The sequence below is a fragment of the Toxotes jaculatrix genome, chromosome 6 (genome assembly GCF_017976425.1).
Source record: "Toxotes jaculatrix isolate fToxJac2 chromosome 6, fToxJac2.pri, whole genome shotgun sequence".
In the NCBI taxonomy this organism is placed as follows: Eukaryota; Metazoa; Chordata; class Actinopteri; family Toxotidae; genus Toxotes; species Toxotes jaculatrix.
Window position 1 is genome coordinate 29914232 of NC_054399.1, and position 17735 is coordinate 29931966.

Here is a 17735-nt window from a genome sequence, read left to right on the forward strand (position 1 = left end):
AGTTAGAACCTCAGATGAACCTTCGGATGAGAGGTAAAACATCTTCAAGAACCCCATGCAAATCCAGTCACACCATCAACCAGTTCTCCAGGAGACCTGTTTCATTATCATTAACGCGAGATTTGTATCACAACTGTAAAACCCCTGTTATCTCCACAGGTACCTAGCAGACAGTCGGTTCAATACCAAACAACAACTGAAATCCTCTCATATGGGAGCAGGTATTTTTGGGAAACACACATCTCTTACTTCAACACAACTGGCAGATTTTGAAAAGAGCACAGACTTTCAATGTGAAAGTCTGTGCTCTTGATCATATTAATCTGTGTGGATTTATTAGACGGAGGAGCTCAGGGTGTGTGTGTTTGTATGTGTGTGAGTATGTGTGTTTAAACCCACACTGCTGCACCTGCAAGGGCCAAAATACATTAGGGGCGCTGAGTGAAATTCTAAGTGAGGACAATTTAAACCCTAGAGAGGTGATTTGAAAAATGGCTTGTCACCATTAGTAACATTTCTCTGTGAAACCAACAGGGAAGGCAGGCTGCTGGCAGCCTCGAAGCCTTTCAACCAGACAACAGACAACACATCTAGTCTCTTTAAAACAACAAGGCCGCTGTTGCTTGTGCCCAGCTCCAAGACGAGCCACATTCCATAACGCAGTCAATGTGCCACACGAACTGAACATTAATTCAACTCTTTTTTTCCTTTATGTGAACAGGTCTAAGGGCCCGTGGCCTAATACCTCTGCTGTCTCTTTTCTTTTCTTTGTGTCCTTCTTTGTGTCCTCTTCACAAACAGCCTTTTCAAAATTGCAAAGCTCCTAATGGTGGTGCCCTTAGAATGGTAAAAGATTTAAATATGAAAATTCACTAAAGATCACTAATTAAAGAAGCATGCAGCTTTGCGAAGCCCAAGTAAGAAAAAAATCTTTGAAACACCACAAAGTAGTGGGAACTAATTATGCCCATCACTCATCATATTAATTATAACTTAATAATTAAATACATATGCTTTATACTTTGGCTGTGGGTAAAATGACAGCCCCCACCCCCTTTTTTTCAGTTTTAAATGTGATGCAATCATTGCATGCAGCAGCAAGGGGGCTTAGGAGGTAGTTTCTTTTGTACAAGTACTTAAACTGTCATCTTTTCCTATACTTTGTCTTGTTCTTTGCTGATGCACTTGAAATGTTATGTCTGATATGATTAATCCCAATACACCATTACTAGCTCATAATCATTTATTATTGCTACAGATGAGCACTCAGTGACAGCTGAGCTCCTTTGTTTGTCCACTCTTAGCTCTTTTCCACCAACGCTAACCTAGTGCTAGCGTTGCAGGAGACCTGTTTCATTATCATTAATGCGAACCCTAACTAGCACTAGCTAGTTAGGGTTCAAAGTTGGTTCAACTTGGGAACCTAAGTGGTGATTTCTTTTTCTTCAAATGAAAACAACAGATGGAGTAAAATGATACCTTCCCTCACTGTGGTACTAGAGGTGGGTATGGCTGGATTAATGTGTTACGGGGAACCTGGGTCAAAGCTTTGCTGTTAGAGGATCAATAGGCTCTACTTAGACTGTTGGACTACTGAATCCTTACCCCAAACTCCTCTCCATGTACCATTTGAGCACAGCGTTACCTAGAATAATAACAGTGTTAAGGGTGTTTGTCACAACCAGCAATGACTAATACTGAGATCTTTGAATGTGGCGCAGGGGAAGAAGCTGCAATTTGATCAGACAGGTTGTAAACAAGCTCATGAGATTATCTAAACCACTTTATTTGGAGGTAAGGCTGCAAGTGGACACACCTGAAATGTTGGTAATAATCCCTCATTGTACAGGATACTATGTGAGGCTATACTGAGCCATATATGTTAGCAGTGTGCTAACACACTTACAATGACAATACTAACATGCTAATGTTTACCATGTTCAACGTCTCAATTTGGCACGTTAGCATGCTAACAGTCGCTAATTAACAGTAAACACGAACTAGAGCTGAAGCTGATGGGAATGTTTGAAGTTTTGCAGATATTTGGTCATAACGCAAAGCACTGGACAAACTAAAATGTCAACCTGATGATGGTGATAAACAAAAAGTCAGAGGATCGCCGAAGTTAGTAGGATTTTCCATTTGGCTTGCCACTACATCTGTAGATGTAATGTCACTTCATAAAGCGCTGACAGCTTCAGATTTCAGCAAGAATTTCATTGAGAAAATGTGTATTCTGTCACTGTATGCTCAATTAAGTGCTATAGCAACATGTGTATGAGTGTGTACGTGTGCATGTGTGTGTTAGTGTGTGGGAGGTTCACCTAATAGTATGATGATACAGATAAGGATGGCGATGATGGCTCCGGTGCCCAGACCAGCAGCGATGATTCGCTCCATGTCCACACAGTCTCCGTGGTGATCACATTGGCAGACCTTGACTCTCAGGTAGGATGTGTTGGACATTGGGAGGTTGCCAGAGTCTGTGATCATGATTGGAACCTCGTAGATCCCACTGGCCAAGGAGTTGATCCGCAGTCGAAGCTGGGCAAACTCACCTACAGTATGATAAGATGAAGATGGAAAGGTAGATAGAGAAGGGAGAAGAGGGAGAATTTGAAAGACAGGCAAGCCTGTTAATGTCTCACTTACAGAATTTATTCTGCTTCATATTAATTTATTCAGGCCCTCAACACTGGGAGTTGTACAGTGATGCTCAAGTCTGCCAGAAGCTGGGGGGTTCTTTGCTTTGCCAAAAGCATTTCAGTGGTACATTCTGACGGAGAGAAGAGTTCTGCATATTTTCCCCTATACACAAGATACCAACTAAAATATAAGATATAGAAGTAGAAACTTACATCAAGTTCAAACCCAGAAAAATCTATCCCTACCCAAACTGCTGAAGTTAAAAGGAGAACAGATTGGTGCAGCGCCGGCAATATCACAGACACTGCACAGGACTGGAGGAACTGGAAAACATTGCCAGGGAGCAGGATGTCTGGACCACCTTGCTTGACATGCTGCCACCACTACCCAACCCCAACTCTTTCTAGTTTAAGATATGGCACTTGAATGGCACTACACGGAGTCAGGTTTCAAATAACTCCATGTGAGTTGTGACAGTCAAAATCTGAAAAAATTGAAATGATTTACTGGACCTGGAGTTATGGAACATATCAAGAGCCTTTTTGGATTCTCGGGACACTGAAAAACAAAATTCTGTTTGTCTGTATCTGGTTGGAAGACTGCGACAGCCATCATCTCATGAGCTTCCAGCGAAAACAGCTTGACTATATAAATAACCCGCCAGCAACAGAAACTAATAGAGTGAATGAAAGAATGAAGGTACATGACAAAACTAACAACCTCAAAGACTATATCACACTCACCATTGAGGCGATTTAGAGTCCAGTTACGGCGTACATCTGATGGACGATTGGCCAGCTCAAAGGCAAAGGGTCCGGCATTAGGGGTCAGGTCGGGGTCACTGGCTGTGATGTTGATTGCATTGGGATCTGGCTTCTCACACATTTCTACCTCAGGGGGGAACACGTGAGGCGCGTTGTCATTAATGTCCAGCAGATACATCTGGAGGGTGCCTGTCCCACTAGCAGGTGGGATACCTGGACAAACAGAATGAAACAAAAAAACCCCTCAATTATTTAACAGAAACACTGCACAATACATGTACTGCACTAAATATAAAGCTAATTAATTAATTTAATTAATGCGCAGCTTGACGAAATACAAGATATCAGTCAGCTGAAGTGTTACACCAGAAAATCCTGCCCATTACCCTTTCCCTGACATCACTGGCTTTACTGAAGAAGATATCCACAGTGGAAACTGTTTGAAACCTAAGTAAAAGCTGCTCATTACACCCCACAATAAGCCTCGTGATAAAATCTGTCCAGAGGACTGCAGTAGAGAAAAGGGGTGATTAAAACCAGAAAGGCTTGTTCCTTTAGGTTGATTAATGTAACGTAACAGACAACTAGCAAATTAGATAGTAAGACATCGTGTGCACAACGGAAGCACAATAACACAAATGAAGAGAGTCTATCCTTGGGGGAGGACGATACACTCAGTAAATTTAGTTGGTATCTGTCCATTCATTTTTATTGTTTCTTATGTGCAAACAGAAATTTTGGTCTGATGGCAACAACAGACCAAAGTTTCTGACCAAAACAGACTCATTCTCTGACGCTGATGGAGGTTAACAGTAAATTTCAGAAAAGCTTTTTTTTTTTTTAAGATACTTTGAAATGAAAAAAAAAATATTGTCCAAAAGAACAATGTCACCAAAAATCATTCAAGGATAACAGGACTGTGAAATCCTATATTTTTCCTGTGGTCAATATTTCCTTTGAAAAGGCTAAAACCAGAACTATATATTTATCAATGAAACTATATGAAACTATATATTTGTGATTTGTTTTTAAAGATTTACATTTTCAGTAGAAATCTATGAGCTTGCAGCTGAGAACCACAGACAGAGCAGGAGATCACAGAGTATTGAGAGATTAACACATTGTTGGTTTTGGTCTTTTTGTGGGATTTATTGACAATATGAAAATATATACTATCATCAGCCTAATCCTTTAAGTGAATGTCAAGTTTCATTATGCCACATGTCAGAATGAACAATCTATACAGCAAAAATCATTCCCAGTAGATGGTTGGATGCAACAAAAAGGGGATAATCTGCAATATAGTCAGTAAAATATGATGCATGCATGCTGGCTAAATGCAACTTCTGAGTATGTGTGTCTTCCTAGCTACTCATATTATTACTAACATTGACGAGGCCACTGCACCAAAAAAATGTTCCTCATTGACGCAGTATAAACGCCAGTAAGCTCAGTAATAGTAGGTGGCCATGCACATATGGCGACTGCTGGAAAAACAGCAGACATGTAAGGTCTTGCAGAAGCTTGCGTGTGTTAGTCCCGCTTGTCTGAGTGCGGTTTTGTATCAGTGAGCTCCTTGCAGAGCCTGTGTGCTCAACAAGGTCAAAGAACATGCTAAGCCAGTCAGTTATCAGGCAGCTCAGAGCACAGCGGGGTCTCTGTATGGGCGACAGTGCAGGGTAGAGTGGATGAACATTCCTTTTCCACAATTTTCCACTTTGAACAGAGAATCCTCTTTTCTGTGGCTATAAAGCTCATTTGTGATCAGAGCAAAAAGAGGGAGACATTGGGAATCACACGCTGAGAGGACAGGAAAACATCTCCATTAGAAATCAGTGGGACCACTGTTTCCGAAAGACTGTCTACGTAATCCCACAAAGCTCTCTGATCAAGACATTTGATTATGGGAATAACAAATTTAAATGTAATTAAAGGTGGACAGTACAATTTGTTGTTAACCAATTATGTGGGATGAGAGCAGGTCAAACTCATGACATGTGGTTACCCAAAGTGAGGTGTCTACTAGGATGGTGTTGAAGTCTAAAATCGTAATTATTTTTTTTCTTTTGACAAAGAACAAAAGAAAAGGGGTCTTTGGAGATAAAATTCAGATTGCTCGTCTAAGCCTCCAAGTGGGTGGGCTGATGTTTGTTTTTGATTGACTTAAGCTAAACCATCAGCTGTAATTGCACAGGCCAAGTGGTCCTGAAGAGCAAGAACCACACCGTTTACAATCCAATCGGTCTGAAATTGAGGTCAGCTGCTAATATTTAAAGCTGTTCGATGTGCCACAGCTGACTAGTTAATGTGCCCTTTAGCCTTTGATGGATGTTTGTTTGGTCATTCATAATCATATTCAGTGTTTGATGAATATCAAAGTACACTTGGTTTAAATGATATTTGGAGATATGTTGACCTGGTCACTAGTGAATAAAGTTTTTATTTATTTATATGCTTTTAATAAATCGACAGGTTGAAAATCAAACTTGTTTCATCACATTCTTGTATCTGATCACTCCCCTATTTCTGTTATTTAATTGTAATTTATTCTGTTAATTTTGGACAATGTCTCTCACCCCCTTTACAACATCTTGGACAGTCTGAGGAGCTCCCACAGCAACAGACTGCTGCAGCCCAGATGTTCTAAGGAGCGCTACAGCAAGTCCTTTCTGCCTGAGGCCATTAGACTGTATAATACATATGTAGCCTCCAGAGCTGTGCACTAAATTTTATGTGAATTTTACCTGAATTTTACTTAGATTTTTAATCACTCTATTTATAACTGTACTGTGTTTGTTGTGTATGTGTGCTGCTGGGACAAAAAAATTTCCCTCTGGGATTAATAAAGTTAACTATTTATCTATCTACCTATATTTTGTCCATCACTGAATGTACATAAAAAAAAAAGAAAAGCAATTGAGGTTTAATAATTTAATTTTAAAGGGACGGCATTTGTATCTTTAAAGTTTTTATTTTACTTAAATCTGAACTGAGTTCCATCTATACAGACAGTTTAGGAGACATTTCAGGATCCATGCAGAGGATGGATTTTAGTTATGCTACTGCAAAACAGAAGGAAAGGGGAGAGAGAGAAAAATGCTTTAATATCAGAACTTAAAAACTTCAAAAAAGTAGCATATGAGCGACCCAAATAATCATATTTCAAAGGACTCTGTGTAGCTTTCATAAATAATATCATGCGCTCTGTACAGACTTCAACGGAAATACTTTGAGTATTTGAGATAAAGCTGGAAGAATTCTGGCACTTTGGCTGAAAACTAGAGATGGAATTTGAGACTACACATTCAATCTCAGCCTTATATGTTCGTCATAGACACTTCAAATTTGAACAGAAGCAAATTAACTAGGGTTTGTATGAATCTGAGGGTAATTTTAATTTAAAGGAAGTGGATGAGTCTTCAGTAAAATATTTTTAGCTTCTTTGAAAGATGATGATGATGATAGGGGTTTATTGGAGTTCTCTGTCTCAGTGACAAAGGTCAAGTTAGCTATTAAATTTCTGTTGTCTACTGGCAAGGCACCTGGTGTGGATGGATTTAGTACTTAAGTGTTCTGAAGACGTTTAGTCTCCTTTTTTTATACAGTGATATAATTACTATAAATTCATGTTAGTTTCTGTAAAGATATTATTTCAGCAATGCCAAAGCCAGGAAAAGACCACTGGCAGATTAATCATTTTCATCCTGTCAGTCCGTAACAATAATTAATGAAGATGTTTGCTAAGATACTTTCATGACAACTTGAGAAAGAGGTTTCCACATTGATTCACCCAGACCAAGCAGGACTTGTTTGATAGAGCAGAACAGCCCTTTCTATTCCACACACTATCCAAATTCGACTTTGGACCTGTTCATATGCAGTGAATTAGGGTGCTCTGTCATAAACTATTTGCTACTCAGTGCTACTGACTTATTTGGGTATAACTTTAAAATTAGCTTATATGCAGATGATATTTTGTAAGAATTGTCAAACTGTGCTGAATCAATATCTCAATAGCTTGAGCTTATAAATATTTTTTAATTCACGATCAATGTAAGATTAATGGACTGGTTTTACTTGTTCCACTGGCCCAAATTGTTAAGAATGTTTTTTGTAATACATGCAGCTGAAAACTTTACTGAAGAAATGCACTGTAAAGGGTATTGTACTTGGTTCCAATGATGATACTGGTGACAAACTGAAGGACACCATCTCTGGAAGACAAACACTTTCAAAACTGTATCAGCTTTTATTCCCCTGTTTCAATGCTGGCATTGAAAAACCCATATTCTTCCCACTGTGGGAGAAGGATATGGGTATATCTTGTTTCACGGCACAGTGGGATTCAATAATGCAACATTCTAGCTATTTATCAAATTGTGTTAGGTATAAAATTATACGGATGAAGACTTGTTTTAGAACATTTATATATAGATAAAGATTCAACAGAAATTGAAGAAATGGAATCATAATGTATCAGACCAATGTTTGAGTGGTTGTGGAGAGAGGGGCTCACTTACACATCTTCTGGCATTGCCCAGATGCAAGAATATTTTGGTGTGGTATTAAAGACATGTTATTTTCAATATTAAGAATAAAGGTCCTCTTATGTCTAGATCTTTCAGCTAAACGTGCTATATTTATGAACTGGAAAATGAGAAAATATTACTGTTTTTGTTTGGATAATTGGTTAAATGACTAAGTAGACCTGATAAAGATGTACGTGTAACCTCAGCCCTGTGGTATGTTAAATGTTGGTATGTTTGGGGTGGCCATAGCGCAGCACATAAATAGTGTGGCTTTGGAGCAGTCTAAGATTGGAGGTTTGCCGGTTCGATCCCTCGACCAAGCGCAACGGATATGGGTGGTGGTGAAGGGGACATGCCCCCCCCTCTGCGACCATGGCTATGGTGCCCCTGAGAGAGGCCTTAGTTGTCAGCTCTCTGCCCCAGCGTCTCTAGTGCATGTGAATGCTTGTGTGTGTGTGTGTTTCGTTCACTTGGTATGGGTAAAATGCAGAGAATAATTAATTTTCCCAGTTTGAGGGATAATAAAAAGTAACTTTGACTTTAAACACATCCTCATGATATGATAGTTGTGTTGTTGGTGTTGTTGCTGTGGGGAACTCTGCTGTTGACTACATTGTTTGTCTGTATTTAATTGTAATATCATCAACAGCAATATCTGGTTGTTGCCAGCTTTTGTGTGGAGAAGATTGTTCTAAAGGACCTGTGGACCCTAAACCAGCATATGTAAAAAGTTTATGGTCAACATGTTGAGTCTGTACCAAAGTGAGTTAGCATTGTGACTAACACTCAACTCAGAACTCTTATGTGGAGCCACACAAAATAAAAAGGTGTTGCTGTGGCCATTACAGATGTGGTGACAGATTACTGGATAGTAATGGGGAGTGCTGCTGTTACATGTAGTGACTTTGCTAGTTTAACTGCAGTAATCAAGTAGGGTAGCTATTTTCATAATATCACCATGTTTTCATTATGTTTCTAGTTGTTTCTAGTGTTGCATTGCTATGTTTTATTTTTTTCTTAAAGAAATAACAGGCTTCAAACTTAGACTCCACAGTAAACCAGCACTACTGCAATTACTGAAAGAGCACAATCCACTTCTGTAGGTGGGGTATGAGGGGATAACTGCAAGACACGAGCACAACCCATGTGCCTCACCGTTATCCGAAGCCATGAAGGTAACGTTGTAGAGGTTGTTTTTGACGTAGGGAGACTCTCGGTCAAGTATGGCGATGGTGGAAATCCGACCGTTAAGCGGGTCAATCTCCAGCCAGTTGGCAGGGTCGTACATCTTGGAGTACCTGGATTCAGTGAGAGAGAGCGAGAGAGAGACAGCATGAGAAACCACCACAGAAAGGGTTCTTTATCTGTTTCCTTGGCTGCAAGCCAAGCAGCTACTGTGAGGACCTGATATATGGAGGCTGCAGCACTCTCACGAGGCAACCAAGTCACTCATTTATTCTCACTGGAAACGATTCTGCCTTTAACAGACTTGAAAATTATATCAAAACATACATTTCTCAGTGGAAATATTTTTTCTTGAATCAAAAATAATCAATAAACAGAATGAAGTTTGGCAATTCCCAGAAACTTAATAATGAAATGTATTTATCTCAACAGATTTTCCTCATACATCTGTATTGCTGAAAAATGTGAATAAATAGGTAAACAGAGCTGCTGCAAAGTCACCATGAAGCACCCATGAATAGGGAGTATTGTCAATTTAGTATATTTCTAATTGGCGAGATAAAGAATAGAAAGGCACAGAACAAATGTAGGAGCAGCACCAACTACAGAATACAAAGCAACAAAAAAGAAAAATCAGAAACAAAAATGCTCTCCACCGGCCCCGCTCTATACTGCACAATACACTCGCTTTATGTGTGTCAGCATGTGTATGTGTGTGCGCTCACATGTTTTTGTGAACACAGAGTGTGTCCACCATTGGCTGTTGCTAGGCTACAAAGACTTCAGCACTACATTTAGAAACAAATAGTGGGATGCAAAAAGAAAGAAGGATGGGGACAAAAAGCAGCAGTCCTACAGGCTCTCTGCGTTCTGGTTTGCTGGTTGTTGAGCTGTTCGTTCTGTACTGCAAGATCTGGAAACATACATTTCCTCCAGACAACATGTTTGTAGAAAAAAAAAAAAATCAGCCACCTTATCAGCCTTTGTCTTAAAATGGGGCTGCAACACAGAACTGCATACTGCCCTTGCTAATTGAGAAGGCAAACATTCACCCTAATGAAATTGTGTTAAGTCACTAAAAGAAAATCTCAACAAAAGAGAATACAAATGAATATAATAACAATAACACAATCATATAATCTCCTTTTTATCTTATATACAGTGGCAAGCAAAAGTAAGTGAACTCTTTGATATTATCTACATTTCTGTATAAATTTGTAAAAAATATGGTCAGATCACAATCTGTTTTAACCAATAACACACAAATTGTAGTATTGTTCTAGTCCATACTAAATATGTAATTCAAACATTCACAATGTAGGGCACAGGGGAAAGATGGGTTTCTGGTTAAGGGGTAGGGTAAACTGGGCACTGAGGCTGGGGAGTACTAAGGAACTGCGGGAGCAGGTCCAGAGTGAGATCCAGGGCCACGAGCTAATCAGGTATCCAGAGGGAAGCTACAGGGTGGAGGTAGATTAGCATGTTGACATTAGCATCTTGACCAGGTCGTGAAACTGGTGCTGGAGTCAGAGTAGACGGGACTGGGGGAGACGGAGAGCGGGGAGAGTTCAGGGAAACAAGAACTGAAAGCTAAACTGCAAAACTAGTGCTAAGCCTAGAAGAGTCTACAATCTGGCAGAATGGAAGTGGTAAGGCTGAGTATTTGTAGAGGTCTTGATTGTAGGATGGGATGCAGCTGGTGAGGCTCTGCTGACTGTGGTGCACCTGCATACAATCACAAACACACCCACACACAGGGACAGAGTGGGAGATGGGAGAGAGCTAGTCAGGAAGTGGCAGCAGAAGGATTTCCATACCAGGGAAGTAAACTGGAAAGTTCTGTTGGGAACTATGTAAGCAAGACGAAACACAAGGGTTACCAGCAGGTCTGCAGTTTCCCTAGACGACGGAGGCTTGGGGAGGGGAATGACAATGACTGCATTACCTTTGGATGGGAGGAGGGCGGTGACGGAAGTCAAGAGCTATGTGTAACCTGGGACAGCGGTATGAGTAGGGAGTGAAGCAGATCAGAACTGGGTTTAGTGGAGATTTTCTTCTGGCTACAGGCTCAGCAGGTTGAGACAAACTCCCGGGAATTCTTCTCCATAGTGGGGTGCCAAAAACACTGACGCAGGAAGACGAGGATCTGGTTCACACCAGGGTGACAGGTCAGGTAGGTTGAATGGGCCCTCTGGAGAGCATCCGACCAAATATAATTTGGAATAAACCAAGTGTTAAGATGATCATAAACCCAGGTCTGGCTGGTTCTGCTGGGATTGGCAGACACAAGACTTGATTTCCCAGGAGATGCAGCCCCATGCTGGATGGAAAGATGTGATCTGGCTCTGATTCAGAGTTGACTCCATTCCTCAAAAGCCAGCTTGATTGCAGGTGAGAGGTTCCAAGATAAAAACGTACATGTGGAGCTTCTGAACGGAGCAGAAATGTTGAAAACAGCAGCTATCCTGATGGCATCCACTTACCCGCTGAACGGAAGTTCAGGGTCTCACTGAGAGAGGACCTAAGTGAAAGTGAAACGGTGCTTGAGTTTCAGGAATGACTCTGCTTCGGGGTCTAATGGAAAGCAGTGGAGTTGATGCCAGATGAAGTTGCACATAAAATGCCTATAGAAATTGGTAAACCCCAGGAAAAGCTGTAGCTGCTTCAGGTTTCTCGGCACTGGCCAGTCAGTGACTGCCTTGGGCACATGGGAAACGATGGGTTGCTTGGTAGGAAGTAGCTTGAGCTGGAGAGTGAAGCTGGGATTTGGAATAGTTAAGAGCCGAGGAAGGAGGTCCAGAATGAAATTCAGGGAAGCAAACATAGCTGCGAGGGACGCCGCAGGGTGGAGGCGAATGAGTTGTTTTGACCAGGTGAGGTTGGGAAACAGGCCAGAGAAGAGCAAGCAGGGCTGCAGGGAGACGGAGATCAGGGAAACACACAACACGAACGATCTGGAAGAGTGGCAGGGCTGAGTATCTGTAGGTCTTGATTGAAGAATGGCATGCAGCTGGTGGGGCTCTGCTCTTACACACACCTCTGGCACACCTGCAGACTATGACAAATACATACACACACAAACATACACACACAGAGGAACTGAGGGGGTACCATCAGGTTAGGGAGGCAAATTGAGGGCAAGGCAGATGATGACCCAGGGCCAGGTGTAACAAAAGTTCTGTGGCTTAGGCAAAGCAGAATGATCAATGGGGTGAAAGCAGAGTAACAACTAAAGGCTTAAAAGAATCATTGGAGCTGGTTAACATCTTGGTTCATAAGCAAATCATAGTGCATGGTTACATGGAATATGGTGACCATGGTTGGATACCACGAACAAAACCACTGCTCTCCAAAAGAAAACATCACTGCAGCCTGATGTCTGCCAATGAGCAATTTGATACTCCCGAAGACAACTGGGAAAATGTTTTGTGGACTGAAGGTTTAATTTTTTTTTAAGAAGAACATGCAACACTACTTAGGATGTTTAAAGGGCATTGCATGCCAACATGAAAACAGCGGAAGTACGGTGGAGGGAGCATCATGATTTGGGAATGTTTTGAAAAGAAAACCACGTCATTCCAGAGGGTTCATAGACTTTTTCTTGCCACTGTATAACTGTTTCTCCAAAGATTTACTGACTTATGCATTAAGTATTAGGGCAGAGCTTTGTACTCCTTCACAGCTAAAGTGCTGACTTTCAGCTTTAAGGATCTTTGAGGGTGTTCACATCCTGTTGGGCCCACTCCCCTCACAACTTTCCCACATCAGACTGGGGGAGATTTTCCAAAACTGGCAATCTGGCATCACACGTACCTTATTTTTTAGGCAGCCATGGAGGTGAGAAATTAAGACAAAACTATTAATGTCTTTGTGGAGAAACTGTTTGAAAATGTTATCCTCATATTTTAAATGTTATAAATGACTCCAACCCCTCTATGGTGCCATTTGCACTTGTCATTCCATGTGTATCATGTACGGTATCTCATAATCCTTGCTTTCATTTAGACTTGGTCTCTGTTGCCGCATTACAATTTAATTTACAATCCATTTTGGTTTTCTTGGTTTTATGGCCAAGAAAACCAAGGTTTAGGCCACCCAGTTGCCCAGTCCTGAAGGAGGTGGTAAAGCACCTGAAGCTGTTTGGCAAGAGTTCTATGTTACACAGACAACAAGTTCTATGTTACACATACATCAGACTGAAAACAAAAAGCATGACCAGCAAGAAGTAAAGATGGCTATAACACAGGCTTGGCAGAACATCAAGATTCTGCTGATGTCTGGGGGTCATAGACCTATACACTGTAAGTAAGTTGGTGACCGAAGGAAGAAGACCAGGCATTGTTACATTTGAAAAACCCATCTAACTAGATTTAAGATAGTTATGTTTCAATTGTAACCATACTGCCATATGTTGTTCTCATTTTAAGAGTAGTTTACATAATGTTATGTAGCTATTTAAACCATGGAAGGATCATTATGATGCCAAATCCCTGATGATATTTTGGGCAAGATAAATGGTGTTCTCAGATAGCTTTTATGCACAGGATATCATTCATACGGTGGAAGTGATGAGCAGCTAGGAGCTTCACTCAGCTAAAAGCTCAGAATTTTTATGTTAAGGAACTTTTTTCCTGATTTTGAGTCCATTTAAACTTTTTATCTTGAAAAAAAGTGTCAGACGTTCATGAGGAAATGCTTTGAAACAACTTAACAAATGGTAAAGGTGGTTCAAATTAAGGTGTTTCTTGCTAACACCGCTAGCTGTTCCTGCAGATGTTAGCTAATGTTCCAAAACTAGAAAGTCAAAAATGGGCCATGACTCATACAGTCTGAAGTCACAGTAGACTGTGACTTCAGAATTAATTCCAATAAATGCAAGGCTCCTTTCAAAGATGCAAAGATGAAAAGGCATACAGACAAAGGTTCTTCTTATCAAAAGACACAAGCCTTGAAGACAATGTAGTACAACTGTCTACCTGTGAAATAAAACCACTGAATGTAATATTACAGCCAGTGAAAAGGAAAAAAAAAAAGAAAGGAGTAGGATAACATCTATATTTTTTTCATATATCTGCAGTGAATATAAAAAAAGTTTCAAGGGAAAATATGCAAAAATATAACACATTTTAATTAATTAATCAATACCTTCAAAAATATCTAAATATCTTAAAAAGTGTGGTTTTCAGTGCTAAAGCTATATTCAGCAAGATCTGTCGCACTCAGTTTTTCATGCAGAACCAAATAGCTTCTAGATGCGATAGAACTATATTAACGCTACACAGAATCAAAATTTGGTTGCATGAAAGCGAAAACTATTGGAGTTATTAGTATTTTGAAAATTAAAGAAAACATTTATTTGTATTAATTTGATTACTTAAAAAAAAGTCAGCAACAACTATTTATATCTATAAATGTTTCTCATTTTCACAAATTGCCTTTTAATTTTACAAATGCTTACAATTTCAGCTAAATAGAGAAAAATAAGTGATTGGTGAGGCTTAGAATACACATACAAAAACTATGAAGTCAAGCTCTGAGGGCAACAATAATTTGTAACTAATAAAGTATTTGGAATAGAGCTATAGGTCGGTTTTTATGAAAATTTTTACATGAATTTCTGAATCTGAGTTCTGTGTATATTTAGCACTACATTTTGACTTACAATTGAAACTCGGTGAGCTCTGCAAAAAAAGTAAAGTCATAGTTTCCAGGTAGTGGGGGGATCTTACCGGACGGTTTGTCTCATGAAGCGGTCAGGGTCCTGGGCGGTGAAGGTGGTGAGCAAAGACCCAGCAGGTAGACCCTCCTCCAGTTTGATGGACTTGGGATTGGGGCTAAACTCTGGACTCTCATTGATGTCAAGGATTCGTACAGAGACGGTTGCTGTGGACTGACGAGGTAGGTGGATGCCTCGGGCCAGTGGGACCTCGTTCTCCGCCTCCACAGTCAGCATGAAGGAACGGGATAACTCAAAATCTATCGGCTGGACAGAAGAAAGAAGGGGGAGGATGACAGACATGGGTCACTGGATGTCCATAAAATTCAGCATGGGCAATAATAAAGTTATTCACTGCATCCTAGAAATTAGCTGGTTAAAAAACTCAAAACGGTGGTGCCCTGATGGCCTAGGAGTTAAAGCTGCCAATAGATAGATAGATTTGAAATTATAGTCAGGTACTATGCCATTAATACATTGACAGTCAGCTTCATGCTATACTTCAGGCCTCGGGCTGGATGTTCCAACAAAAAAATAAGCAACAGATTCCTCAGATGATGTCTGTGGATTAATCATCATTCTGTTAGAAACCTTTTCCTGCCTCTGCCTGCACTCAAACCTTTCCTCTGCATGGATATTTTCAGTGAGGCCTCATTTGCTCACCACAAGTGAGTAAATGAAATCACTGAAAATAAAAACAACAACATATCTGGTCTTTGCAAATGGAAATGACACATGTTTATGTGCATATAGAGCGGGGGAGTGAGATCCAATCACAAGTGGAGAGTGGAGATGCATGTGGAGACACCAGGTGTGAACTGACACACTTAGAACTGTCTACATGGGATCAGATCACTAAATGCTAACTTTTTCTATGCATGCAGTGTTTTTAATATTTTAGGGTTCAGTGTCTTGACATTTTCACCACTTCTGATTAGTGGACATCAAGCTCTACTTCCTGAGCCATTAACATGCATGTTAATGTTAGGTTTGAACAGGGCCACAGAGGCTGTTCTGAGTACTTTGGGAGATCTGTGGTGATTTTCTCAACGTGAAAGCATGATAGTGTTGACAAATTTAACGCTGGATATATATAAACTGATTTCACAAAAACTCTCACAAGATATTTCAGATTCGAAACAATGTGACAAATGAAGGTCTAGCTCAGAGATGGGTATAGTCCGGGTGCGTGTTTCATACCTCTCCATACAGTAGTGTTAATTGTTACTGGTGGAGCCCACGATTACTGCACTGAATTCAGTTTCACAGGAAAAGAGACACATAACTACTCTAAATTTGACCTCACTGAAATCACCTACTCTCCCACAGCACTGTGCTGTACTGCAGATACTGCCAATGCAAAAACGCTAACTTTCCCACTGTTGCTGCTTCACATTAAAAGCATGTAACTGCTAACCCACAGGGTGGATTTCATTTTGAAGCAACCACAGGAAATGTAATGTATTTGTCCCAGAGGTTAAGGCTTGACACATCAATGATAAAAGGTTGGATCATCTTAAATTTCGGCAGTAGAGACATGGAACAGTGCAAGGTGCAAAAGGTAACAAGCTCTTACTGTGGTTCGTGAGAAGAGCACACCTCTATCGCATCATCAGTGTAAACACTTCTTTTTGCTGTGCTTGGCTGTCGTGTGGAAAACTACTCACACTGTGTGAGCAGCATGAGATCAGGGTTTCTCACAGTGTGACGGTAAAAACTTCTTTATTAAAACAACGTGAGACAATGAAGCCTTTTACTGTTTGTTTGTCAGAGCTGTAAACAAAGACACCAGTTGTTTTTCTTGTGATGATAATTAAGAGAAGGCACTCACAGTCATGATACAGTCCACCCCAGTGGTGGATATGCAGCTGCTGTAATCATTTCTCCTATTCATACCAGGCATTATAAGTAAAATCCCTTGCTCATGAGCTCCTTGTTCTGTGTACAAACCCTTTCTAAAGTGTATTTGAACTAATTTGTTGGTTTCAGCTGTCTGTGGCAAATCAAAGTGACAGCATGTTGCACTGAAGTGGAGGGCTAGTAACACAAAGAGGGAATTTATTACTAAAAACAAAACTATATATATATATATATATATATATATATATATATATATATATATATATATATATACACTTTATTTGAGTGACTCCGACTGCTTCACATAAACTTTGCATATTGCACAAAATGACCTTGTTGTTGATTTAACTGCTGCTGCTGTCAGAGAGGTGTTACCAACAGATGTAACTAGTGCTGTGCGATATGGGAAAAAAATGATATCCCGATATAGGTAATTTTATATCCCGATAACGATATATATCCCGATATAGAATTTCTTCTTAAAATTATATATATCCACACAAGAATGCAAATTTATCTTATCTTTTCTCCTTTTCTTTTATTAAACAGTTTTAAAATTTTTTGTTACTTTTTGTTACTGTTTTCTTACTGGTCAATTAAAAAACTATAATAAAATAAATTAAAATGTAATATATTAAATGAACAAACACCATTCAGAAATATCTGATGTTGTAATCAGTTTTCAAATAATGCAATAAAATGCAAAGAAATAAAGTACAGTAACAGACCCACTCAGATACAGTATTCAGTTTTCAAGTAGTGCGATAAAGTGCAAAGAAATAAAATACAGTGGCAACATAAAGTGCTAGTAACATTCAAGTATGCCTACTAGTTAACAAATAGGCCTACTGCTATTAAATGAACTGTTTCAGAGGTAGAAGAGGCTTGTTCTGACATAAAATTACAAAATGAAAATAAATCTATAAAATGATAGGAGCAATTAGTAGTGTTCGAGTCGCGACCTTTTGGTGGCATATTTTACATATCACCTTGTTTTGGTCGATGTCTGTCTTTTTATATCCAAACCAAAACCAA

The 17735-nt window shown here is 39.8% G+C and overlaps 1 protein-coding gene across 1 annotated transcript in view; it reads right to left on the reverse strand.

The window, feature by feature from the left end:
- LOC121183584 (cadherin-2-like) overlaps window positions 1-17735 on the reverse strand; it is an 87126-nt gene that overhangs the window by 15118 nt on the left and 54273 nt on the right. Inside the window, exons 10-13 of the mRNA XM_041040728.1 lie at window positions 14854-15107; window positions 9095-9237; window positions 3390-3623; window positions 2325-2558 (exon numbers count right to left, since the gene is read on the reverse strand). Of these exons, the coding sequence (XP_040896662.1) occupies window positions 2325-2558; window positions 3390-3623; window positions 9095-9237; window positions 14854-15107 (865 nt within the window). The remainder of the gene's footprint in view (window positions 1-2324; window positions 2559-3389; window positions 3624-9094; window positions 9238-14853; window positions 15108-17735) is intronic.